This window comes from Leiobunum rupestre, chromosome 10, assembly GCF_980474605.1.
Source record: "Leiobunum rupestre chromosome 10, qqLeiRupe1.1.hap1, whole genome shotgun sequence".
Classification (NCBI taxonomy): Eukaryota; Metazoa; Arthropoda; class Arachnida; order Opiliones; family Sclerosomatidae; genus Leiobunum; species Leiobunum rupestre.
In genome coordinates this window covers 10140534-10167020 of record NC_143393.1, presented here as the reverse complement: position 1 = coordinate 10167020, position 26487 = coordinate 10140534, and the positions used below count along the sequence as shown (strand labels likewise).

The 26487-nt window shown below is 38.8% G+C and overlaps 3 protein-coding genes across 4 annotated transcripts in view; all 3 read right to left on the bottom strand.

Moving 5' to 3' along the window:
- Positions 1 to 12515: 12515 nt before the first annotated feature.
- Positions 12516 to 16479, bottom strand: LOC149923606 (ABC transporter G family member 20-like). Of its 2 annotated transcripts, XM_090161057.1 has the most exons (5): positions 16386 to 16479; positions 16207 to 16322; positions 16054 to 16144; positions 12830 to 12916; positions 12516 to 12772 (listed from the first exon to the last, which is right to left on the bottom strand). In XM_090161057.1, exons 1-5 carry the CDS (start codon positions 16396 to 16398, stop codon positions 12561 to 12563), a joined length of 519 nt encoding a protein of 172 aa, XP_090017183.1. In that variant the 5' UTR covers positions 16399 to 16479; the 3' UTR covers positions 12516 to 12560. The 2 variants fall into 2 exon arrangements, with proteins under 2 accessions (XP_090017183.1, XP_090017184.1); XM_090161058.1 differs by lacking the exons at positions 16054 to 16144; positions 16207 to 16322; positions 16386 to 16479 and adding an exon at positions 15805 to 15947.
- Positions 16422 to 26487, bottom strand: part of LOC149923604 (uncharacterized) — a 46465-nt gene continuing 36399 nt past the window's right edge. The window contains exons 5-8 of the mRNA XM_090161636.1: positions 16981 to 17124; positions 16619 to 16921; positions 16518 to 16563; positions 16422 to 16459 (exon numbers count right to left, since the gene is read on the bottom strand). Coding sequence (XP_090017762.1) covers positions 16422 to 16459; positions 16518 to 16563; positions 16619 to 16921; positions 16981 to 17124 — 531 coding nt within the window. The remainder of the gene's footprint in view (positions 16460 to 16517; positions 16564 to 16618; positions 16922 to 16980; positions 17125 to 26487) is intronic.
- LOC149923603 (uncharacterized) overlaps positions 17398 to 26487 on the bottom strand; it is a 50959-nt gene continuing 41869 nt past the window's right edge. The window contains exons 2-5 of the mRNA XM_090160789.1: positions 26058 to 26183; positions 25835 to 25988; positions 17452 to 17606; positions 17398 to 17404 (exon numbers count right to left, since the gene is read on the bottom strand). Coding sequence (XP_090016915.1) covers positions 17398 to 17404; positions 17452 to 17606; positions 25835 to 25988; positions 26058 to 26170 — 429 coding nt within the window. The 5' untranslated portion in view covers positions 26171 to 26183. The remainder of the gene's footprint in view (positions 17405 to 17451; positions 17607 to 25834; positions 25989 to 26057; positions 26184 to 26487) is intronic.

Below are 26487 nucleotides of genomic sequence, written 5' to 3'. Positions count from 1 at the left end.
AAATTTTGTATCCAACAACATTCTTTGGTTGCTTCACTAAGTGCCACGAATTCGGCTTCGACCGTGCTTAAAGCCGTGCACCTCTGCTTTCAACTTGTCCAGCTAACAACAGCCCCTCCTAGTTTCACCGCGTAACCACTGAACGATTTTCTATCAAACGCGTCTGAACCCCAATCTGCGTCAGTAAATATTTCGACTTTCGTCCCTGTTCTTCTAAAATGTAAAGCTCGATTCTTAGTTCCATTCAAATAACGTAGCAGATGCTTCATTGCAGTCCAGTGTTCGTTATAGGGTTTTTGATTAAATTGACTCTTATGAGTTGCGACGAAAGCCAAATCCAGTCCCGTGTGAGTTGCTAAAGCAAACTTCCAATAACGTGTCTATAGAGCGATGCTCTTTCTTCGTCTAGTTCCTGACCGTCTTCGCCTTTAGTGTACTTTGTACCTAGACAAAGTGGTGTCGCTGCACTCTTCGAGTACATTCCCATTTTTTTAAGAAGCTCGGTCGTGTAACGAATTTGGTCCAACAAATATCCATCTTCAGTTTTCTTAACTCTCATTGATAAGATATTCCGAATCTCACCAAGGTCCTTCACTTCTAGGTGTTTTCTTAGCGCGATCTTCATTCGTTCGATTTCTTCGTCCGTTCCGTAGAGAACTTCATCGTCAACGTAGGTTGTAATAATCAATTCTCTACCTGGTTGATAATAGACATAGGGATCTGCGCGAGAGCGCTTGAGCCCTTCGGCTTGTAGTACTCTATCCAAATGCCTGTTCCACTGACGACTGGATTGATGTAAGCCGTAAATGCTCTTGCGTAATCTGAGAACGAACTCCTTCTCTTCGAGTTCTTTACTAGTTGGTATATTTGGGAACGTTTTACGTAGTTCTCCTGTTAATTCCTCCAAATTGTTGGGAACTTCCATATACACCTCTTCTTCTAAGTTAGCCTTTAAATACGCCGCGGTTATATCCAAGTGATGTATCTTCCAATTTCTTTCGGCTACGATACCAAATAGTAGACGAGTTGTTTACATCTGTACTACCGGAGCGTAGGTTTGGTCATAATCAAGACCCGGTCTTTGAGTGTTACCCAACGCCACCAGTCTCGCTCTGTATCTGGCGATCTTTCCAGCTTCGTCGTACTTGGTTTTATAAACCCATTTTGCTCTTATAGTTTTACGATGTTTTGGCCTTTCGACGAATTCAAACGTCTCATTTTTTAAAAGATTTCCGGCTTCCTCGGTCATAGCTTCTTTCCATTGTTTCGAATTCTTCGAAGTTAGTGCCTCTCTCGTTGTTTGTAGGTCTAACTTCGTGTAGTCTTCGACTGTCGCCAAATTACACTGGGGTTCGTTATCATCCATTACATAATCAACCATCCAGCCTGGTCTTCGCAGTTGTCTTCCAGCTCGTGTTTTTCTTACGTCTTGGTGTTCTTGGTTAACTTCTTCTTGTACGTCAATCGGGTTTGGAGCTTCTGGATTAACTTCTTGTGCTGCAATTACAACATTTTCTCCTCCGTAGTTTTATACCTGCTTCTTTCAGCTTGCTGAGGACTAGATTCGACGTTCTGAAATGTAAATTTTAGTATTGTAAGGCTTACGGGTAGCGTTGAATATCTGCTGCCGACGGAAGTATAGCTAAAAATGTAGGCGGGATCAATAAATACTATTTCACTAGTTTCTATGTCACTGCCTAGGATCAAGGGGTGATTATTCCTCGTTTCGGTTTGTCTCTCCGTCAGAAAATCGAGAGCTCCTCTAGTGTGACGTAGTTGGATCCCTTCTTCGAAGCGCCTACGATCTAGACACAATAATGAGGCGTCTTACAATCTCAAAACTATGTATAAACAATGTCTGTCATTTTAAAAACTTCAATCGTTTTTATAATAATTTAGGACTATAAAGGAACTTATGGGCTTTATGGCACACCGTTCAGGACAAAATTCAACCAAAAATATTTATATATTTTTTGTAAATATTAAGGTGTTTTTAAAATATAAAGGCGTTTTTGAAATATAAATTACTTTTCAAAATATAAGGCGAATTCGTCTAAGACATTCGAGGCCAGTTTAAGAAATGTACTACCTACCTGGAAGGTACAAACGCACTATAGTAACACATACCTCACAGGCAGTGGCGTAGACAAGGGGGATTTCCGTGTCACCGCCCCCATTAGGCCTACGTTTGACTGTACTAAATTGTCACCCCTCCTCGACCCCTTTGACGAATTTCTGACTACGCCACTGCTTACAGCCTACAAGGATAGTTTTTTATGTTTATTTCCTGCAACTATGTATTAGGAGACAGCAAATAAACCAAAACTTTCTCCTACAATGCAGGAAAAATGGAGTACACCCTAAATCATTTCTCCTAAGCATACCAATGGAAAAAGGACAAAACCAGAGACCCTATATTTTAAAAACACCTTTATATTTTAAAAGCGTCTTTATATTTTAAAAACAGCTTTATATTTAAAAAAATACCCCCATATTTACAAAAAATCTCTTTTTTTTTATTGAGTTTTGTCCTGAACAGCGTGCCATAGGAACTCTTATTTATTTACATCTAAATAATCCAAAGTTATATTTTCATAAAAACACTTTAATATAGACTAAATCCAAAAATAGTTATCAAGTACAGAAATATTTATAACACAGGCATGTAAAATGATAAAACACCTTTCAATTAAATTATTAATACTAGTTAAGTGACACCTTTCAATATTAACGCTTTTAATATTTTATACATTCAGTAACTATATAACATAATGTGATGCTTTTTGATACAGTTGTTAACAATAGCAGTAATTATTCAAATTATAGTTTTTTACTTTTAAATATTTTAAAGTATATTAATTATACATATTCAAAATTTACATTAACAATCAACTAGAACTTTAATTGCCAATTTTATAATATAACACCTTAAATTTAAAATTTTAACATTAGCAGAAATATATACATTCCTGTTACTTTAGTAAATTTTAAATTTGTACATATTTAAACTTTAAATAACACGCTACTAATACTTTATCACTTTCTTTATACTATATTTCCTTTCTTGTTCTTTTCAATTCTACTCTCAGATCTCTCGGATAATCTTCTTCATAGAAATGTTCTGAGCAAATCCTTGCATATTTCACATTTATTTTGTCTTGGGAACGTCCGCAAGCGGTTATCCATTTTTGCCTTATAGTTATTTGAGATGGGAATCGATGGTATGACAAATTCTTCTTTCGGGTGCCAATTAAGGAATTATTGCACCCGAGAACCGAGCATTTTAATCCGTGCATTACTGTATTATGTTGAGTTCACGACAACTTGACAAGCCTTTATTAACAAAATTCAAAATAACCGCCTTTAAAAAATTAAAATTTAAGCCTCGGCTATAAAATTAATGGTTTAAAATAGTCAAAAATACTATTATTATATAACTATACCATTTAACACTAGTAAAAATGTAATACTATAATGGATCTAATTTATGGGTAAACGATTAATGCTTACCTGAATTTTAATCCACAAAGGAATTTTATAAAAAGGCAGACGCGGCCTGCTAGCCGAAGAGGAATATTTACAGTCAGCTCTCCCGCTCGGCTGTCTTCCCACCGCGGAGTTTCTGAGGTACGCGACGCCTGTTTATTTTCGTTGTAGATCGTTCGCTGGGATCCAGCTACGTCACACACCGGGAAAACACCGTGTTTTCCCCCCGTTTTCTTCTCAGCAGATATCTCTATTCCAGACCCCGCGGTATACGCTAACCTTATAATACACAGTATTTTTACCAACCTTGGGCTAGCCGGGAGTAGTGTCTCACTCCTGTAATCCCAGGCGTCCGGGAGGCAGAGTTTGAGGAATACTTCCGCCACGGGTGTCCCCACCCCAGTCCCCACGTATCCCCCCGTTGGCGTGGCCGTTACACATATCTCGCCCTGATTAATCAGATGGTGTTTCGCCGGGCTCGCGGTCTTCTCAGACTAAATCAGCCCTTTCTTCCTTGAATAAAAAAAAAAAAACCTTGGGCTAGGATGCCCTTTATGTAGTGCTAAGCCTTAATTAGTTTTTATTTTTTTTAAATTTAAATATGCATTTCCGTCAAACGAAATTGCATCACGTTCAGCACTTTATTGCGCAAATGTTAAAAACAAAAGACCATGAGCAGTTATTTCATTTTCCGTTGTCCCAGATAAAAAAGAATCCTCCCCGGAGGTTATATTTTTAAATTTCTAACTGACCAACTCTGAACCAGATGCGGAAAAAACGCGAAAATAGAAAATTTACGATGCAGCCGGACATAAGTTTATGTATTTGTACCCCGCTGCTCCGCCTTAAGCACTACAGCGCCTACGCAACTAACCAGGCCGGGACAAAAGTGCGCTTTGCGAAACAACGTTTGGCCAGTGAGACAGCCATCGTGACTGCCTCACATATAGCAAACAAACGCTCAACAAAAGGCGACACCATGGGCTGCCCGAGACCCACCCTCGCACAGCTGAGGACTAGAGTGCAGCCGGACACGCGACTAAAACAAAACCGTTACCTTACCGTTAACAAGTTAGCCCAGGCCGTAATATTAGTTCCACACCCGTGTATTAGAGTGGGCAAACCGAGGGGCTGATCACTCCGCGTAATCGGTGTACAGAGCCGTACCTTTGACTGTACTAATGGGACTACGCGTAATCTTTGAAGTCCCTGCCTTTGGCAGTGGTAATCTAAGCGTAGTCCGGTGTACAGACTTTCTAATAGTGGTTAGCCCCTCGGGGCAAACACCCTTAGTAGACACAGGTAGGCAAACTAATACAAAAGCTGTTGAGGCTACGTGATTTCTTATCGTTTGATATATAAATTATACCACCCTAAGTTAAAGAGTGGATGCCGCCCTCCATCAGCAGACCCGGGTGGGCAAGCTAATAAAAAAGGTGTTGAGGCCATTTGATTTCCCATCGTTTGATAGATGGAAAGTATCAAAGGTGAAATAGGTAAGCAAAACACGACAAACATAATTATTTTAAATTATTGAAATTAGTGGAAATATGATTTAAAGAAATTCTTAAACTGGGATTCAAATGTGTTTATTTTAGGAAATTTATATCAAACATTTGGGTAGTTTAGGCACCAAAAGTCATGTAAATTCGGAAATTATTAAAAAAAATACCCATTAATGTAATTTTGCAGAACAGAAATTAATAGAATATGTCATTCTCGAATTTTATATTATCTCGGTGACTAAATTGGTATTTTTTTAGAGCTGATATTTAACATGGATTATTAACAACTGCATGAATCATATTATTGCAAGAATGTATTTATGTACTAAGAATATGGCAAGACGGAGATTCTGTCCCCATGGTCGCATACTTTGCAGCTTAAGGGCCTGTTGCAAAAGCCCTAGCCAAAGTGCTAGCCCATTGATTTTAACATGTGCGATTCTAGCAAAGCAGACTTTTGCAACAGGCCCTAAGTTTGACTGCTTTGGATTTTTTGGTCTCACGTAGACGATTCCAATCTTTTACTTTTATTGTTCTATCGAATGAGATCAACTTTTTTCCCGGTAACTCTCCCTTTAAGGGGGTTGGTCGGAGGGGGTGGAACCAACTGTTTTTTTTTGGTCACTCTCCCTTTAATAAGAAAGCGCCACACTTATTTATTATTTCTGGCGATACACGGTTTCGATAAGAAAGTACCACACTTATTTATTACTTCTGACCATACACGGTTTCGATTAGAAAGTGCCACACTTATTTATTACTTCTGATCTTACACGGTTTCGATAAGAAAGTGCCACACTTATTTATTACGTCTGACCATACACGGTTTCGATAAGAAAGTGCCACACTTATTTGTGACTTCTGGCCATACACGGTTTCGATAAGAAAGTGCCTCACTTATTTATTACTTCTGATCATACATGGTTTCGATAAGAAAGTGCCACACTTATTTGTTACTTCTGGCTATACACGGTTTCGATAAGAAAGTGCCAAAATTATTTGTTACTTCTGGCTATACACGGTTTCGATAAGAAAGTGCCAAAATTATTTGTTACTTCTGGCTATACACGGTTTCGATAAGAAAGTGCCACACTTATTTATTACTTCTGACCACACACGGTTTCGTGCATATAATATTATATGTTCTCTGCTGCAATGTCGAACGGATCTATCTCTCCCGCCTTTACGGGCACTACTAGCTAACAATCTACTTGTACCGCTACCGAGTAAACGCAAAATTTCGTCCCACCCCTCATGGAACTAATGCGCCCTCATATAGGGCGGGCACGAAACAAAAAGTGTTCAATGGTAAAAGTTCAAGGCTGAAATTCGTCGAGGACGGCGTAGTTCAGTTGGTAAAGGCGTCGGTTTTTGGAGATTTCAGCAGCTATCTGCGTTCGAGCCTCGGCGTCGCCGGTAATATATTTTATAAAAAAATTATTTTTCGAAGCTCCATCTACCGTGTCGTCGCTTTTCCACGCCAAACAAACAACAAACACTTAACAACATTCCGTCCATAGCAATAGCCCCACTTCGATATATATATATATCTCGATGTGGAACTAACAAGTCGGCCCAGGCCGAAATATTAGTTCCACATCAGTGTATTCGAGTAGGCAAACCCATACACCCTTAGTAGACCCAGATAGGCAACTAGTACAAAAGCAGTTGAGGCTACGTGATTTCTTGTCGTTTGATATATAAATTGCCATCCTGAGTTAAAGAGTGGATGCCGCCCACCATCATGAGACCCGGGTGGGAAAACTGATATAAAAGCTGTTGAGCCCATGTGATTTCCTATTGTTTGATATATAATTTACCATCATATGTTAAATAGGGAGCACCGCCTACCCTCAGGATACGCGGGTGGGCAAACTAATACAAAAGCTGTTGAGGACATGTGATTTCCTATCGTTAGATATATAATTTACCATCCTATGGTCGCATACTTTGCAGCTTAAGGGCCTGTTGAAAAAGCCCTAGCCAAAGTGCTAGCCCATTGAATTTAACATGTGCGATTCTAGCAAAGCAGACTTTTGCAACAGGCCCTAAGTTCGACTGTTTTGGATTTTTTGGTCTCACTCTTTCACGTAGACGCGAGCGTAGACAATTCCAATATTTTACTTTTATTGTTCTATCGAATGAGAACAGCTTGTTTTTTTCGGTCACTTTCTCGTGAAGAACTGAAGACTGAGTCATAAACAAAACGTTTCCCCCCCCCCTAGTCTCCATTCTCCAAGTGACGATGACGCAGCCGCGAAATTGACCGAGGCTGAAAAATATTGGTTGTATAGGTGTATGTAGGTTGCAGGATTCACGGCACCTTTCCAGGGGCAAAAGTATTTAATATTATGATTATCAGTTTAAATATTGGGTTTAAATGTCAACTTATTTTACTTTTACAACATCAGTTTGCCCTGAAATATGTAGTTAAGAAGTGTGCCCCACATTGACCGCACTTACAATTTAAGGTTCGTGACGGTGCTGTTCAAATCTATGCACGCCGCGCGGCCATGATTCAAATAAATTAAAATAAAAATTTCCAAAAATACAAAAAACGATAAAATCAGAATTTTTTTAAGTCTATTGGGATTAGCGAGATATTTACTGATAATTGGCTCATAAACGTTTAGGGATGTGTTTCGGCTTAACTACTAAGTTAAAGAACTATTTTCTCATTGAGAATTGCCTTGGATAAATTTAATATTGATGTTCAGAAATAAACTGTAATCTTATACAAAACAAGAAATGACAAAACCAGTAAATTCAAAAAAGAGACCGGAGGTCTGTATCAAATCTAGACCAGAGGTTTAATACCAGAGGAATATCGAAAAGGTAATTAATCATTTTGTTTAAAATTTGACCAGAAGGGTCAATTACTAGATTAACATTAACAATGTTCTACGCCCGAAGGCCATTGAAAGTTTATGGTACCTTAGTACCAGTTGAATAAAATATTCACGCACAGTTCACCATAGTTTGTGGTTAGTAAGGAATTAGCGACGAATCGCCTTTAAATGTTAAGACATTAAAATGATTCTTAAGTGATTACGCATAGTCCAACGAAGTTGACCGCCTGAGGTGATGTTCGTAGGAGAGGAACTGGTAACGAAAGAACCGGAGAATTCTTCTTAGCTTTGACCACCCGAGCTGTAAGCTCAGTCTCAATAGGGCTGAGACTTCTGAGAGAAGATAGCCCAAAAACCACTGTCTTCTGGTTTTAATCACAGGGGCACGTGACCTAATTCATCCGGGTCGGATGTAGTGTCACTTGGAACCAATAAGCTTTTGGCGTCCATATTTAAATTGCCCAATAGACCGAGGTGTGTTGTACCAAGTTTTAATAACCAAGGGGACACTTATTCTTGATGACCCCCAGGGTCAGGTCAGAGGTCAGGGCACTTTCACTGGAAGTTGTTAAATCCCGCAAACCACGCGCAAGATCCAAGGTCAGAAGCCATAAATAACACTTTAACTTTGACACATTATATACAGTGGCGTAGCCAGGGGGGCACATGCCCCCCCCCGAAACGTATGGTCATAAGTAATTCTATTTTTTTACTTTTTTTTTCAATAGCGTCCCCCCCCCCCCCGAAACAAAATCCTGGCTACGCCACTAATGCTATATTTAAAAGTAATATAACAAAAATACGTTCTAACAAGGTGGGGTGGCGGAGTGGTTAGCACTTTCGCCTCGCAGCAAGAAGAGCCGGGTTCAATCCCAGCTTGTGGCACTGGGTGAGAACTCGAGGCAACTCCTTCTGCAAGATCTCTCACCATTGGTTTAAGGGGTTTTCCCTAGAGCTATTCGTGGTTAACGGTAGTAGTTAGTGTAGGGAGCTGTTGGCTCGCGGGGCATGAAGGGCTTGATACCACCCTCCTACGCATTGTAACCCGGCCACCTGAATTAATGGCTTTAAAAGTCGCTTGATGACTTAGGCCTTAGGTAGTGCCTTGGGTGTTAGCCTAGCTGATTATTATTGTTATTAAGGAATCGATACCGATGTTTTATTTTACACATTACTGGTTTTATGGCAATTCTCAATACTTAGAATAAGAGTTCAAAATGAATAAAGAAGATGAGGAACTGTATGGGACTAACATTGGGAACGGGCGGCTTATGAAAAAGCGCCAAAAGAAAAAGGGGGAGAGCGAGGGGTCAGCCTATCGGACAAAGTCGGGGTCGGGGAATAGAGACTATGCGCACTAGTCTTCTAAACCAATTTCTGGATGGCTCTGCTACAGTGCCTGGGGGCACCTTCGCTGAACGACAATTGGAAGAAACTTAAAGTATAGGAACATGAGAGGGATAATTATGACGTTTCAGACCGAAATCCGAAGTACCTACGTCCCCTCGCCAGCTTGTAAGAAGTTCGCCGTAGTCTTCCGGACATCCTTACCGTAATCTGGGCCGTTCCATATCACAATCCGGAAATCCGCGAAGTTCACGAACTGTCACCGCGAAAGAAGAAGCCACCGTCGAACCTATTCGAGTAAAAGGCGTGTGTGTGTTTGTGTCTTGCGCAATCCGAGCATCCGTTTCCGTACCGTAAGCGAAGAACCACCACGCAGAAAATTATCCAATGATGAGTAGAAATTTTCCACATCGCCCCTACCCCCTCGCCTACATTTTAAAGTACTCAGGGTAAAAACTGAAATAGCCAGTAAAACGTAAAGAAATATTCTCAGAAAAAAGGTTTAGGCCCTCGCTATTGGCAGAAGAGAGCTTAAAGATTGAGATTGCGAGTTAATTCCATTTCGTATGTTTATGCAGTTAGGATTACCTTTTCGTTCGTTTTTGCCCTCGCTTTTATCATTTGGAGTTAAATATTTGACATTAAGCTTAATTGCAGTATTTTTAATTGCAGTATTTAGTGTTTAGTGTATAAATTGTTTTGCCCTTGCTTTTTCGAAATTATGAATGCAGGGACTGATCCTATGGAAGATAGTAAGAAATAATATAATATTTTGAGTAGAGAAAATAACAGTAGTCGTGGTGGCCTAGTCAAGTAGAACTATTCCCCTCGATATCAAGAGAAGATAATTTCAATTCCTCCATTTTGTTTATTTTGTGTTAAATAAAGATTATGTGATTCATTAGAGACAAAGGGTTTGCATTCTGAATTCGAATCTCTCCTCCTTCCCATCTTATGTAACCCTCTCTCTCTGATTTGATTTACCCCACGAAAGGCCATGACTCCCACTGTGTCGCCATCTTCCCCCGCCTTGGTAAGTTAATATCGTTGAGCAAGGGCTATAGGAATATATTCTAGACCTTACTCGTTATCCCAACAGATGCGATACGCGTTAAGGAATTATCTAGTTTTCGACGACCACAAAAAGAGATAGTTTTTGCTATACAATCGTGCTAACTAACAAGTTGGCAAGCCAAAATATACCTCTCCTCGGAAGAGTTTTTAATTTTAAGTGAAGCGTAACTGTATCCGTGGTTCTGCGGTAGAACGCTCAATTGTCGTGCAAGAGGGCTCGGGTTCGAATCCCGGCCGATTAAAAAATTGTACTACACCCAATGACAAAAAGAGGGCGCTTTTGGAAAAACCTTTTCCCCGATTCAAAGAAACTGGGTACGCAGTGATTACCCTTTGCCCCGAAAATGCGAACGCGTTCGCAGGACCGACAGACAGACACGGTGGTTGTATAACCCCTCCTAGGGTACAAAGTCACCTTGGAGAGGTAAAAACTGAGTTTGAAACATTTCCCCAAAATATAAACCCTTTTATAATATAATATTTTATCAATTTACTATCACGGTTTCAAAGCTCAATTGAATCAAAGGGTTTTGAAATATAAACATTTCCATCTGATAAATATGTACAACAATTAACAAAAAGGTAACGAAAGTTTACTACAATTATTTTTAAATATTTATGAAATAATCTAAAATATGCCTTATTTTTTTTAAATTCCCAAAAATATCTCTAAATCTAAAATATCATTAAAATCTGATCCTTATAGGTCCCAACTTAGCCCCCTCCTTAAAGCTGATGTGGTAAAAGCCTTTTTGTTTTAATATTATTAAGGTGTCAATATTTGTTGTGATGTGGAAAACGAGTGTAGGCGAAGAAAACGCATCGGATTTATTTACTTCCTTAGACAGTCCAGCTGAGCAACAATGGAGAACGTTAAATATGGTTCGCACTGAGGGGCCCGGTACATTTTCTAGTTATCTAGTGAAATCTATTTCTCTACACTACATAGGCAAAAATATACTAAATCCGCAACCGTCTCGCTGCGAGCTTGCGATAAATATTTGCGGAGGCACTGACTTACAGCCTTGATAAAAATCGCATTTCCATCCCGAATATTCCCTTTTCCATACGTTCCCATTCCATTTGACATAAATTTATCGTTTACCGTCTATTACCGTGACCGCGGGCAATGAAAAAAATCCATTCCCACGCAGCTCTCAAATCTATATGCTCATGCTAGTGGTTAAAATTGAGAGCCTGATTCCCTTTAACCGGACCGATGCTAATATATTCAGTTTGGACAATGCCCGTGACACGGAAACAGCGATAAGAAGCTTCTTTTGCATTCACCAGCCTCGTTTCGCCCGCACGGTTTAGTTGCTACAAAGTTTATTTTCCGCAACAGGGAACATAATGCTTGCTGCCCGATCGCTTTGAAAAGTTAGCTTTGCAGCATGAAAATGGAGCTATAATTGCTTATGGTACCAAATAAGTCTGTTGATTCTTAATAGGTGTTTTTGTTTCACCTGTTCTGGGTTTTTTGAGCAGGTTAAAAAGTGTAGCCATATGACGTCATTTTACTTCCATTCTGTCTTGACGAAAAACAGGAATTGGATTAAGAAGGGAGTAGTTAAAGGTTAAAGGTTATTTATAAAAAGTTTCCCGTCATGTTTTCGTGAAACGAAATTTAAGCACACGAGGAGGAGTAAAAAGTGTAACCTTAGTGCTCTGGAACAAGCGAACAAAATTCGGGACTGGGTAAATCTTACCCCGAGAACAGGCGAATAAAACGTCTTAGGGTAAAAAGTTTACACTTTTTGTCCCCGGACAAGCGAACAAAAACCACCTGATATTGTAAATTGCAATAATTAATAAATTATGATGTTTGTGTCATTTTTGTTTCGTTTGTTTGAATAAATAAGTTAGGGATAACAAGCTGCGCAAAATATAAATGAAATATTTGCTAGATTTTATAAATTTCCTACCAAAGCATCTTAGAATATAACAATTTATCGATTTTCTTTTTTTACTTAACATCTAATCATTTAGTAGTCTAGTCATTTAGAAACCGAAATAAATGGTGGTGGATTTCTACCTTTTTCATAATTGGGTGGAGTAATAAACAAAGTGGTATATTTTCGCAGATTAGCAGAAAAATTTGGACAATTAAAAACTGCCTCGATAATTTATATTTACGACTTAAATTGATACAGCTCTTACAAGATATAACTTCTGGTACAACGATAGTGCTATTTCATAGAAGGAAGTTTTCAACAATAATTAACTTTACTTTGACGAATAATTACACGTAAAATCAATTGTATACGTTAAAGCAAAATAATTTAGAGATGCAGAAATGTCACTTCCTGTATTTGAAGATGAGGATGGACCCCGTCAGAAAGATGGCTGTCCACACGATGGACGACACAAAGCCAAGAAGGACACCGATATGTTCGAGGCCCCATCCTCTACTGATGTTGTACCTGAGAGACTGCATCTGCATGGTCATTGGAATGCAGTAGGCGAAATATCTCAAGACAGTGGGCATCCCCTCCAACGGCCACAAAAGACCTACCAATGATTCAAGTCAGACATGGGACCATTAAGATTCGGCCTTTAGTAACGCACCTGAGAGTAAAGATCCTGGATAAAGAAAGCCGTTCAACGTGTTGATGACGGCGTAAAATGTGTCCGTGAAGGATGAAATGAACAGACCTGCAACGCAAAACAATTTAATTTTAAGAATTGGAAATTTGGCAGTTACATTATAGGTACAAGTACGACATACGGGGAAATTATTTTTTAAATCATTTCATCATAGTAACGACCAAAACTAATTTAAACAAGCAGTACCCGGTATCTTTACCAGTTGTCTTCGAATTTAGCTAACCAACTGAAAAGAGGAACAGAACAGAGAAAAGTGATCTTTCTACTTCTAGGTCAGTGGAGTTGTATGGGGGGCAGCAGGAACTTAAATTAGGGCCTTCGGCTTTGAAAGGGAACTATCCAATGGCCAACTGATCACGTTATTTAGGTCGCTGACATATGCAGCAGGGGTTTGGTGGTCGAGGGTAGTCCTTAAGTCAGTTCAGGCTGAATTACGCACTGTGCAAAGGCTGGCTTGTGTCAGCATTACAGGAGCTATGAGAACAGCCCTAGCGCTTCTCTGGAAGTGCTCCTGAATATTTTACCGCTCCATCTTTATATAGAGGAGGTTGCCTATCGGTTACTACATAATGGCTGGTGGAGGTCTGCTAATTGGGAAAGTTGCCACGCCAAATTGTTTCGGCAATATTCTGGTCATTTACCGTTCTTATTGATGGGTTCTGACAACAAGGCTGCAAACTTACACTTTGTAAAGCCGTTTAATGTTTACTTTCCAAGTCACCTAGACTGGACTGGCGACACAGTTTTTGGAAATTGTGAAATTGTTCGGTTCACGGATGGCTCCAAGATTCACTCAGGGGTAGGAGCCGGAGTTTACTGTCAGAGTAAGAAATTTTTCTCTTTTGAGAGCCTCGGCGTTTTTCCTACCACGTTACCAAAATACCTGCTAAACTTCCGCGCAACCACCTACCCAACTACTGGGAAATCACCTGCGTTTTTATTTTTCAGCCGTGACATCAACACGCGCCTTCCAGCAATATTATGTGAATCACCATATGACGCGGAGATAAGAGAACAAGGCAATTCAAAGAAAATGTCAATGAAGTAACACGCTGATAGACGATATTATGCCCACGCCCACCGAATTAAAATTGGTGATAAAGTATTACCGAAATTGATTCGGAGAAATAAATTTGATCTATTATTTGAATCTAACCCTTGGGAAGTCATTGACGTCAAGGGCCCGGAAATTTCAATTCGGAACAAAGAGGGGAAGATACTGCATAGGAACTGATCAATGGTTAGATAACTTAAGACGTGCGACCAATTCTTTTCACAGCGGGTGATATATGACAACGATTACGATGAATCGGGACGACATCAAGTAGAAGCTGGAACCAACATATTGACCCCGACAGGTTTTCAGATACGTCCAGTTCAACGAAACAACGCAAGTTCCATAAACCAATCACCGATTTCACCTAATACTCAAGTTAGACATACTCCAACACCAACGGGACCAACCCAAGGGAACATGCGCGAATTTAACAAGAACGTAATGTCACGACCTAAAAGCTCACAAACACGAAGCAAGTATCAGAACTTACGGGACAATATAAAACCCCCTAAACGGTACACTATAATGGTTAACAAGGGTAGTTAACACTTTAATAATGTTAAAATCAATTTAAAAAATTTCAGTTGTATAATGAAGTTTAAAAAAATATATTTTTTTGGTTAAGGGAGGAATGTAATATCACCATATATATATATATATATATATTATTTTTTTTTCTTTGTAATTGGAGGGTTTTCAAAATTGTAGGCTGGCGAATGGACACGCGCGGACAGGGGACAAAACCAGCATGAGTAGCAGAACCCCACTACTGATGTTCGCACCCTTGACGCAAGCCGCTCAACCCAGCAGAAGGTGCAACAATGGGACGACCACCCCGCCACTTCGCACGTACAGCAGTGGGAATGAGAGTGGATGCTGTAGCAACTCCAGCCGACACCCTACGTAGGTAAAGAGTCAAACCCTTTGGAGAGAGCTCCTAAAGGGGAACGACGAGCACACATCAGCCCAAGTAACCCGGCACAGCTGGCACCGGAGATCCCGGTGTGACTCCAAAAGGCCGGGAAACAGGATCGCCTAACAATAGAAAACACTCTGGCTAGGTTCTTAGGTGCTGAACGTGCTACTCCAATACCTGGTTCGCAGCCATGTGCATGGCGCTATGGCTGAGAGAGAGGTCAAGCTTTGGCTTGAGATGGATGGTCAGAGGCAGGCCAAGGAGTTAATCCCTGGGCCTTCTAAGAAAAGAGTAACAGAGTAGTATCAGGGTGGTTACGGGCCTACTTTAAGGTATCAGTGAGAGACCTATGTGCAGGGCATTTCTTGCAGAGGAGGAAACTTCCTCTCGTGTCCTTTGTTTTTATGCGGCCCAAAGGTTGGAGCATCTTGGTATGCATAGGCTGGAAACGAGCGATCTTTTCAATATTTCGGCGAAGCAAATCTTGCACTTCGTTTCCGAGACTGGGCTTTTTCACGTCTAGGAGGCTGGGGCTGCACAATGAACCTCTCGTCAAAGTGCTAGTTTGGGCTTGGCCCAACCACCCAACCCACTAATAATAATAATAATACAGCTATCAGATTAGGATCATCGTTTATATTCCCCTCACCAATCAATATGATCTCTAACTGTATCTAATTCATCCTCCCAAATAACCGATCTGAACTGATTTATTATAATTTATATCATCAGATTCAATTAGGTAGACGGATATCTAACACAGTATGTTAAGTAATAGGATCAGATAATTGTTTTCCTGAGAATCAGTGGGAAGCACCCATTGGACGATAATTTTTCTAGCGAATACCATATGCAGCAAGGGGGTAGAGGGTATAGTAAGAAAAGAGTGCTGAAATACATTCTTATCAGAGTCATACTTATATATTCTACTATGTTACTTTTAAAAATAAGTAAAATAATTACCAAATGCGTTACCACAAATGTTCATCAAAATCAAATTGAAAATAGAGATAATGATTGATCCCTGCATGGGGATGGCGAAGATACCGTACGGGACGAAGAATATCACAATCACTTGTATAACTGATATGATCATTTGGCACAAGAGCTGGGACAATAGCAACTGTGTCTTGGTAGTACCCGTCACCAGGATTCGATGCAAAGCTCCGCTCTGCTTCTCAGCTACTAAGCACATAGCCGTGGCCATCGTACCCGTCATAAAAACTAAAGAGACTAGAATGTTGGGAAGAATGTACTCCGTCATGGTGACGTCAAAACTGCCGTAGACCGGAGGTTTTTGCAACTGTGGATGAGGCAGACAATTTAATAGGATAACATCCCCATTATTAAAAGCGGTTATCTTACTTGCAGAGGCGATTCGGAGAGAACTGGGTTGCCCCCGACTAAGACGACCATTTCCTTCGAGAAAGAATGGAAGGCCGAATAGAGCTTATATGTCACGGTGGTATGTACTTGGCTGTCTGCGTGAAGAAACACGTTAGGTTTTTGATACAGGGAGTAATACTCATGAAAATAGAAAATACTTGTGTTGTCCATGAAGACTTTGACGCTACTGCACTCTATGGTCGAGTTAGTGACTCGGAGACCTTCGCGGAGCCTTCGATAAAGACACTTGGTGAAATTTGCTCCGATGTGGAGCGACCCCCAGTGGGAACCGTCTTTAACGCTCTCAATCGCTGCCTTCCCATCCGAATAGTCATCCTGATTGTGCAAATTAAATTAATACGGTGTGGAAGTTCTCCTACATAAATCTTACTATCCAAAGCGTATCCTTGTCTAGTTCTTTTAGGAATTGTCTGCTGAGAAACTTTGGACTTTCTTCGTTGGCGACGGCGATCGGTAAAGCCGTGAGAGGTGAACCGACGATGGTGGTAAACATAAGCGGTTCAATGACGACAATTATGAGAAGAAATCCAACTGCTGCTAAGTTTCGTCTGTAGAAATGTAGATTTCGAACTGTCAATGCTCGAAGTCTCCTCGTGTCCGTCGTGAAAGGCGTCGACGATTTCCCCATGGACGTCGATTCTCCGCGGCTTTCCCGAGCAATTGTCCCCCTTCGCTTAAGACATAGACGCAACATTAAACTATGACATGTAACAACCCATTACGGAATTTTACCTCTAAAATTGAAGATGCATTCCCCGTTTCGTCGTCTTGAAACAGTTTGGCGTAACAGCTCTCAAAGTGCGTCACTCCATAGTGTTCCTGAAGCGATCTTGGCGTGGTTTCGGCGATGATGCGACCATTTCTCATGAAAGAAATCTACGAAATATTTTATGAATCATTTGAGGTTGCAGAAACCTATTTTGAGATCCTACCCAATCGGCGTCTTTGGCTTCGTCGACGTAATGAGTGGTGATTATAACAGTTGTTCCCTTTGCGGCTAGTCCCGCCAAGTGTTTCCAAATGGCTTGCCTCAGCAGAGGATCGACCCCAACCGTTGGTTCGTCAAGTACCACCACTGGAGGCTCATGCAATAACCCCACCACCAAAGACAGACGCCTTTTTTCACCCCCGCTGTGCAAAGACAAGCATTTAATATCTACAATGAATGACCATGAGCCAATTTCAACAAGTAACTCCATTTACCTCATGTTTCCAACCACCTTTCCACCCATATCGAGCAGGTCCAACATGGTCATCAAATGTTGTTTTCGTATTTGAAAATTTTCAGCCACGCCATTCAGAGATGCGAAAAGTCGCAAATTTTCTTCAACGGATAATTCTTTCACTAAACCCGTATCCTATAATACACTCAATATTTACAACCACAGTAATTCTTCAATATTTTTTTGTGAAAACCTTTCATAAGAGTGACGTGTAATTAAATTCGTGAAACCGCCCTATTGTTTCGAGCGTGGTGTCAAACGTTTCCTGTTGATGATAAGTCTTAAAACAAATGGTGCCTTACAGCGAATGTTATGTATTTAAAATAATCGAAGGACCCAAGATGTAGATCACTACGGTACATGTGCCGTGACGATGCTCTGAACCAAAGCCATTCCTATTTGGTTTCAGCATTAAATTATGTCTATGGCCCTCTGCGAGGTTAGTTGAATTCTATTTGCCACGATAAGTAATGTCTAGGGCCTGTAGCCAGGAGAGGTAATGTCTAGAGCCGTGTCAGACTAGATGTTGCCGATGGATTGTAGCCGGGATTGACGATGAGTAGACTAAATGTTGTGAAGTCGTTACGGACCGAAATGACAAGGGCCCGAGGCGAAGCTTTTTGATGACTACAACCCGTAATATGGTGTCTATATACAGTTGCAGGTATACCTAAAAAAATCTATTTGGTGAGTCCAGGGTAGGTATAGAACAGGTAATGCCAAGATTACCACGTTGGCGTACATAAACGTGCGATTTGATGATTGTTAAGAGCATATTACTAAAAATACTCTATAATGAAGCTTAAAAATAATAATCGACATTTAATATTTATTGAACACTTTGAAATTTACACAATAGACATTTGCTAAAATGGACTTATATAACACGCGTAGGAAACTTAAGGAATTCAACAAAAAATAGGCGAAATTCGAAATTCCCGTTGACGATTTACCGGAAATTCTTGCCAATAACTTTCAGCCAAATATACTAGCTGCAACTGAGTCTACAGTCCGTTGCGCCACTTCGATGTCTTAGCCCATAGCGAAGCTCAATAATGAATTTAGCCCGTTACAAAGATAGATAATTTTTGAAGCCTTTGACTAGACTAACTGTTATTTAGGACCCAAAAAGAGCATAGATGATACGTAAGGCCCGAAACGAAGCTAGGTTGTGATTAGGACCCGTTGCTAGGCTTTAATTGTAATGCCTAGGGCCAGTAACAGTGGCGCAACCATAAATTATTAAAAGGGGGAGGCAGGGCCGGACTTAGAGATCCTCTGCCCATAGGCTGATAAGGAGTCTGGGCCCCCTTTTCACGCACTGCATTTACTCTTATCCGTCGAACTAGGCTGTGCCTGAATTTTCCTGATTCAGCGTAGAAGTCTGGTTATATTATTAAATAAAAGCTCTCAACAATCGTCGACTAAATATGCGATAATTATGCAACATTGCGATTTAAGGCTGCTTCCGTAAACTGCCAGGCAGAAATTTTGGTAATTTTAAAACAAAATCTTCTACCTAGGAATTTCTCCAATCTAAATTACGATTGATGTTATTGATTTATGCCTGCGAATACAGTAATTATGGTCACCGGAAGACCCCTTCCAAGGATGGGCCCCTAGGCCACGGCCTAGGTTTGCCTAGGCGGAAATACGGCACTGGGGGAGGGGGTAGCGGTGGCTTGTAGAACATTCGTATAAAAAGTAATAAGTTAAAAATTTCAATATATTTTCTGGTGCACCAGTAACGATTTCTGTGTACTTATGATCCGTAAGAAAAAAAGTTGTCTCAAATAATTTCAATTGTCGAATTCGAATTCGTATTCTACTCATATCGTTGAGAAAAATTGTCCTTAGGAGCGAAAATAGATAAAGTAAAGGTAAAACTTCTCCTTTAATTTGCGTGGGCACAAGTCGCATGTTGACTTAGCCCTCAACCTGCTACCAATTCTCCTTTGTAAAGAAATTCCTATTAATAATAAAGAAAAGCGTAAGGACCAATAATTATCCTTATTTGGCTTATATTCTAATATGGCCGCCTTGATAAATACTGAAATTTCAAATTTATCTGCTATAGCGAATATCAAAATACCACTTGAGAGCAATTTCCAATGAAAAAGAGTGATGATAAATTAAAATTATAATTAATTAATTAATGATTAAACTTTTGAAATAAGGATATAATATATTTAATGGTAATTAAATTTTTGTAATATCTCCTCTAAGATTATCGAACTTTAAAAAATTCCCAATGCTCAGTGACAGCGATCCCGTGGGGGCTCTGGGGCTCGAGCCCTCGGGCCCCCCCGGGGAAAAACAAACGAGGGCAGAGCCCCCACCTAAATAAAATTTAAGAAGAATAGCAATCAGGAAAAAATGTATAATCTCACTGCCTTTATTTAGGTCCGAATTCAGTCTTTTTACACTAACATAACATTGTAAGTTATTTTGAGATTGCAAATGCGAGTAGCATTAAGATGATATAACGTTAGCTTTTATTATTAATCCAAGATATATCCATAAAGTTGATTTCGATAGATTCGTCCAAACAGACAATCGCCTCGTCATGTACCCTATTTTACCTTAAATACTAAAAAATAGATTGGATTTTTCATTTAGTCTATAGCGATTTTATTGCGCATAAGGACAAGGAAGATCAGAGAAGGAATGGAAATGTCAGCGCGCGTAGAGTTTTGAGCGAAATTCCAAACTCCTACAAACGGGAGAGAAGGGGGGGGGGGACGACAATATCTTGGTAAAGTTTTGTCACGTGAGACTAGAGTTATCGTATTAGTCAGGTAGCGCCCTCTCGTGAATATAAAATTACTGTTAAAGCGCGAAACTCGAGTCCGAGGCTTGGTTTGGTCTTTGTGAGAACTATTCTTTTTTGTTTAAATTTATAAAATAATGTAAGATTAAAATGGGAAAATATCGCATATACAGATCATGTAAAAGTTATCAAATGTCGAAGCAGTCTTGCTCTCAGGGTGTGTTATTTTTCCCCGTTCCAAAACCAAAATATAATTATGAAAAATGTCTACGTTGGGTAAATGCAATTAATCGAGATGATGTAAGGACAACTAATCTAAAATCCCATCATTATGTATGTTCCATACATTTTATTACCCGAGAACATCCAGATCCAGTTCAAGATACTAAGCAGGTAAATAATATCATTTACTCATATAGTAAACAAAAACTAACACATTGTTTTGTTAACCTATAGCCTTCAATAACACTGGATCACAGCTATCACTATTGCTACTCTGATGATGCTAATAACAAATGTATAGAAAGATCAGAAGCAAATTTATCCGCGACACTAGAGAATCAAATTATAATAACTTCAAACTCAAGAGTTATTTGTGAAATCAAAACCAGATTTAGCGGTAATTCAAGAGCCCAAGGGAGTAAAGGTGGACCATGCTTGCAACTTACCATCACAGCATTATTTCCTGAAATTTAATTGGTGGAAAACATTGAAATATCTACTGAAGTTATGGGAAGCATTGAAGCTCCAAGTGTATTGCAAACCCACATACATCCTCTTAGAAGAGTTTCCAGTGATTTTTTGTTTCATTGTGCGAATAATTATGATACATGCGAATGGTCAGTTGATGTAGTTCAAGAATCTCAAATTGTTTCATCTATTCCAAAACTTTTAAAGTTTAGAAAAATTTCTAGTAATAACCTAGTAACCCTTGAAGTTTTACCATCTTTAAAATCCACCGTTACATTTTGTGACGATCCAATCGCACTCGACCACATTCTATATTCTACTAGCTCTATTGATTTCAACAAAGAAATTTTGTCTCTTGAAGATTTAATGGTGGTTCTATATGAAATTGAAAATTGGAGAACCTGTTACGGAATTCAAGGAGAGTTATGCGGTAGTTTTCGAGACAAGTATTTAAAATCTGCAAATTTCTGCCTAGTTAGTCAGTCTCTTAGATCAGAAAAATGTCAAAAGATGTTCATGGGTGTTTCGGCAAGGATTTGTAAGGCTTGTCAACTAACCAAAAAAAATTTGCTTAGTCGTAAAAAAAAGGAAAATCAAAGAAATATGTTGCCTGCCAAAAGAAATACCAATATCCGCTACTTGTCGCACGATCAAATTAAGGGAAAAGTAGCTATTCTAAACAAGAAAAATTTGGCACTGAGAAAGAGGATCAAATTAATGGAACCTAAAGTTAAGAAGAGCTTTAAGAATGATGCTTTTTTTATGACTGAAGAAGAGAGCGATGATTTTGAAAAGATAATTGCTAAAAACCCCTTTGAAAGTAGGACAGTTTTTCAAAAACTTTTAATGCGTGAACAACTGAAAATCTTGACCTCAAAAAAAGTAGACCAAAGAAATGGCACCCGGCAATAATTCAGTGGTGTCTATCTATAAAAGCAAAATCTTCTAGCACATATGAAGCTATGAGACAAGCAGTTGCCCTACCGTCCCAGCGAACTCTGTTTAATTATTATTTAAACACCAAAAGTGGTTTTAATGATGCGACTTTAATTGAAATGAGACAGAAGATAGACATTGAAAAGTTGGAAGAACACCAGAAGTATTTTACTTTAGTCATAGATGAAATGCAAGTCAAGCAGAACTTAGTATTTAATAGCAGTACGGGGGAATTAATTGGAGCAACGAACCTAAACACATTCAGAAATAAGATCAGTGAATTGGAAAACCAAATTAAAGGTTCTAATAAAGACAATCAAATCAACCTAGCAACTCATATTCTTCAACTAATGGTTTGTGGAATAACCACTAATTTCAAATATGCCTATGCATATTTTCCATCCGGAAATAACCACGCTCAAGATTTATTTTCTATAATGTGGGAAGGAATAGAAAATTTACAAGCGGCTGGATTTTTTATACTCGCTGTCGTGTGTGATAAAGCTAGTTGCAATCAGAAACTAATAAAAGTATGTACAGAAATGGAACAAAGATTAAACAATGATAGAGTAGGTTTCCGAAGCAAGAACCCATATGGTAATGGAGAACCACTCTATTTTGTATCTGACGTATGCCACAACATAAAAACAGCAAAAACAGGTCTAAGCAACAGCGGCAAGATAAAAAAGTTGAAAGACGGGACAATTACAAAAATTAGAGAATTAAAGAAAAGTGGAAAATTCCTACTGTGGAAGCACGTTGAGAAAATCTACGAAATAGATTCTTGTTCAATGCTGCGGCTAGCTCCAAAATTGTCTTACAATCATGTCAACCCTAACGCCTTCAGCTGCATGAGAGTAAAACTTGCCACTCAAGTATTGAGCAGCAGTGTTGCTAATGCAATGGAAGTGTTAATTGGAGAGGAGGCTTCTGAGACCGTGAAATTTTTGCGATACTTTGATAAATTTTTTGACATTTTAAATGTTTCAAATGTCTCATCTTGCATTTTTAAGAGGAAACCCGCCCTGGCACCTTTCAAGAGCAAAGACGATTGGAGGTATTTAAGCATATTCACATATATTTTCACCAGTCCAGGGTGACCAGACTTCCTATATTTTCAATACCTCCCTATTATTGCCTATATTTTTTTCTATAATTTAACCGTTTTTCATTCATTGTATTGGTTTTTTTAAAATTTGATCTTGATTTCTAGCCAAACAATGAAACAGGGGTTTTTAATTTAGACCCCCATTGGGCCTACCTTTGATTCTACTAATTTACACACCATTCTCACCCCTCCCCCCCCCCCTAGACAAATTTCTAGCAAAACATTCTAATTTTTTACTTTTCAGTGGTTAGTTGAAGACTTCCTTGGCTATTTGGATGAATGGGAGGAGGAAGTTAATCAAATAGAAGTAGAAGATAATTTTGATAAATCCAAAATGCTTCTGAGCAGAGAAACATTGGAAGGTCTTAGAATCACTGGTACGTATACAATAATTTGATGTTGACAGTTGAAAGAAACCAAGTAAAATTTATATTTATTTTACTTTTAGTTTTTTCGACCATTGAAATTATCAATTTTCAATTAGAAAAGGGAGCACCCTTTGTTCTGACTTCTCGACTAAACCAAGACCCCTTAGAAAACTATTTTGGTAAACAGAGAGGATCCTGTGGTTCGAGTGAAAATCCAACCGTAAATCAGTATGGCCAAGGAACCAAAAGAATAAAACTGATCTTTATTGAAACGTGTAACAAATGGTAATTGCACTGCCACAAAAACAAAAAGATTGCAAAGAAGAAAAGCAGCTCGCGATGCTTTTCAGGTTTAACCCTGCAATTTTTAAAAAAATTTTAAAATAAACATCGCTTTAAACCATCGGTATTATTGGTTTTCTGGTTCATCTCTTTCGGGGCAAGGAAGACCACTTTGGGGTCTGGGTTATCACTTTGGGGGTTTGGCTTATCACTTTGGGCTTCTGGGTTATTACTTTGGGCTTCTGGGTTATCACTTTGGGCTTCTGGGTTATCACTTTAAGTTCTTTACGAATTCCACTGCTGTTTAGGCAATCCCTTTTTAAAGATTGGAATGTATTTTTAACACACCGTGTTAAACTTTTCAAATGACAATTTATTAGTATTTTGAAAATCTTTTGCTTAGCAGCATTTGAATTTTCCTTTTGTTCTCCCCATAAATTATCCCAAGATTGATTTACAAATAAATCGTCTTGTAATGCATTTAAAATACAGTCATTTCTTCTTTCATTTTCTTTGAAGGGATCATTTGGATTTATAAAAGTCCTAATTACTTGACAAATTTTTTCGAATAATTTGAATGCGTCAATTGATAGATATAATAATGCTCCTCTGTCTTGTTTAATACTCCATTCATGGAACTCTTCCTTAGCTTCCAACTTTTTAATAAGACAATTACCCCAAAAAGTTGGACATTCATACAATATCCAACTAATTGGTGAATTGTCTTCAAGTCTTTTCTTTTCTCGTCCTCTGGGCTTAATTTTATAGATTTAGATTTGTCTTTAGGTGTTTTTCAAGGTAATTGGAAAGTATTTCATTGAAAAGACGATTGAAGAATATAGCAGTTACAAGGTTCTGATCTTTGGGTTGAAGAGCTTTAAAAGGCGCTATATTCGTGAAAGACTTCTTTAATTATAAAATGAAATTTATGTTGGTCACAAGCTCGTGCCTATTTTTGACGAATGTTTCTTTATCTAAAAGCCCAGTCTTGCTTGAAAAAACAGACAGATAATCGATTGTGTCATCAGTTATTGTCATAATTTTGGTTTCCTTTATAGTTTGCAACGTATCCTAAAAATTAAAATATAACGATGAAATTTAAACTTTAGATAATTAATATCATTTTGTTTATAAAATTAATTACAATGATGTTTTTTGGTCTCCCCACATAAGTAACTTTATGCAATTCTGAAGAATTAGCAAGAATGGTAGTTAAATTTTTAACTAAAAATTCCTTGTTGAAAGCAATACCTAAAAAACATAAACAATTGCTTGAAAAAAATATTCTACTAAATATTTCAATAATATTCCCATACCTTTATCATATTTTTGTCGTTGAGCCTTAGTAACCTTTTTAACATTTGAAGCTTTAAAATAGTTATGATCCTCTAAATTTAACGTGTTAGGTTAAAGCCGCTAAACAATGAAAACATTCGTGGAGTGTTCTAAGGAATTTCGAAAATATCCGCCATATCGTTCCTATTTGGTTCTAGAGAGGGCGCCAAGTAGTGAGTCTGGTTTTTCACGTGACAAGAGTTTACCAAGAAACCCCCTTTTCTGTATCTACCCCTTTTCTCCCGTAGTGGGAGTTGTAGCTCACGGTACAGGAAACGATTTCGCTCAACATTTCCATTCCTTCTCTGATCTTCCTTGATAAGGATTAATGACAGTATGGGACCAATCCCGTTATAAAGAAACGATACCCAAATATTTACAAGAAATTAGCATAAAAACGCAGTTTGCGTTATTTTTATTTCAGGGCAATTAGTTTAAATTGTCGGCCAAATCAGTAGCGACATTAAATTTGCGTAGACAAACCAAATAAAATTTCGAAATAGCAAACTGTAAGAAAATCAACATTAACGGTTAATATTCTTTTCTTGAAGTCCAAACACATTTATAAAATAATTCCTGGCGCCGCTAATGAGCTCAATTCAGTTTCTAAAACAATCGAGCGGGTCACAATGTTAAATTCTAAAAAACCATAATTTTGAGCTAGAGTAGAACTCGCGACTAACAAAATATAATTAAGGCAATCTTAAATTCGACGAGTGTCCCATTGATAATGTTAAAGTTTTAGGACAACGTTAGCCGTATAAAATGACCCATTACTGTCTAACAGCCTAGTGACGGCACAGACGGTAATGGTAGAATGTACTTATTCCAAACTGGACAGTATTGCAATCGGAGCAAGTTGAAAGCACATTACCTGAGGCATGTAGCCGATTCCATTTCCAGGGATGGGACGCGTTTCCAAATCTTTGTACGAATATTGTACCTTTCCTTTCGAGGGGGTGATCAGGCGACACAAAACCTTCAACAGAGTGGTCTTGCCGCACCCACTGGGACCCAGAATGGCGTATCTAGTTCCCGAAAAGACGCGAAAAAGGAATCAGTCGTTCAGAATAGGCGCTTTCAAATGTTGAACTCACATGCATCCGTGTGGAATCCTGACGCTAACGTCGTTTAAAATCAAATGTCCAGATTTAACTCCGTACTGAACGGCAGTCACCTTCACGGCCACCCGCGAGTCGCAGCTCGCCATGTTCAAATACAAACTAATTTTGATGAATTTGATGCCGCGTATTTTTAACTAAATTAAGCAATTATAATTAAATAACAAAATTTCAATTGCACATTGGAATTTTTTAACGGTATTAAAACAAGTTTTTCGATTCAAACGAACCGTGACATTCGTGAGGAAACCCACTTAAAATGCAAGCCCACGAGTATTTCTTTCAAGGCAGCGTAATTATCCGGTATACCTTTCTGGGCCGCTTAAGTTGTTCAGCCCTCAGATCAGAATGCTACACTAAAAGTATTTTAAAGCCATGACTATTTTTTTTGATATTTTTCATTACC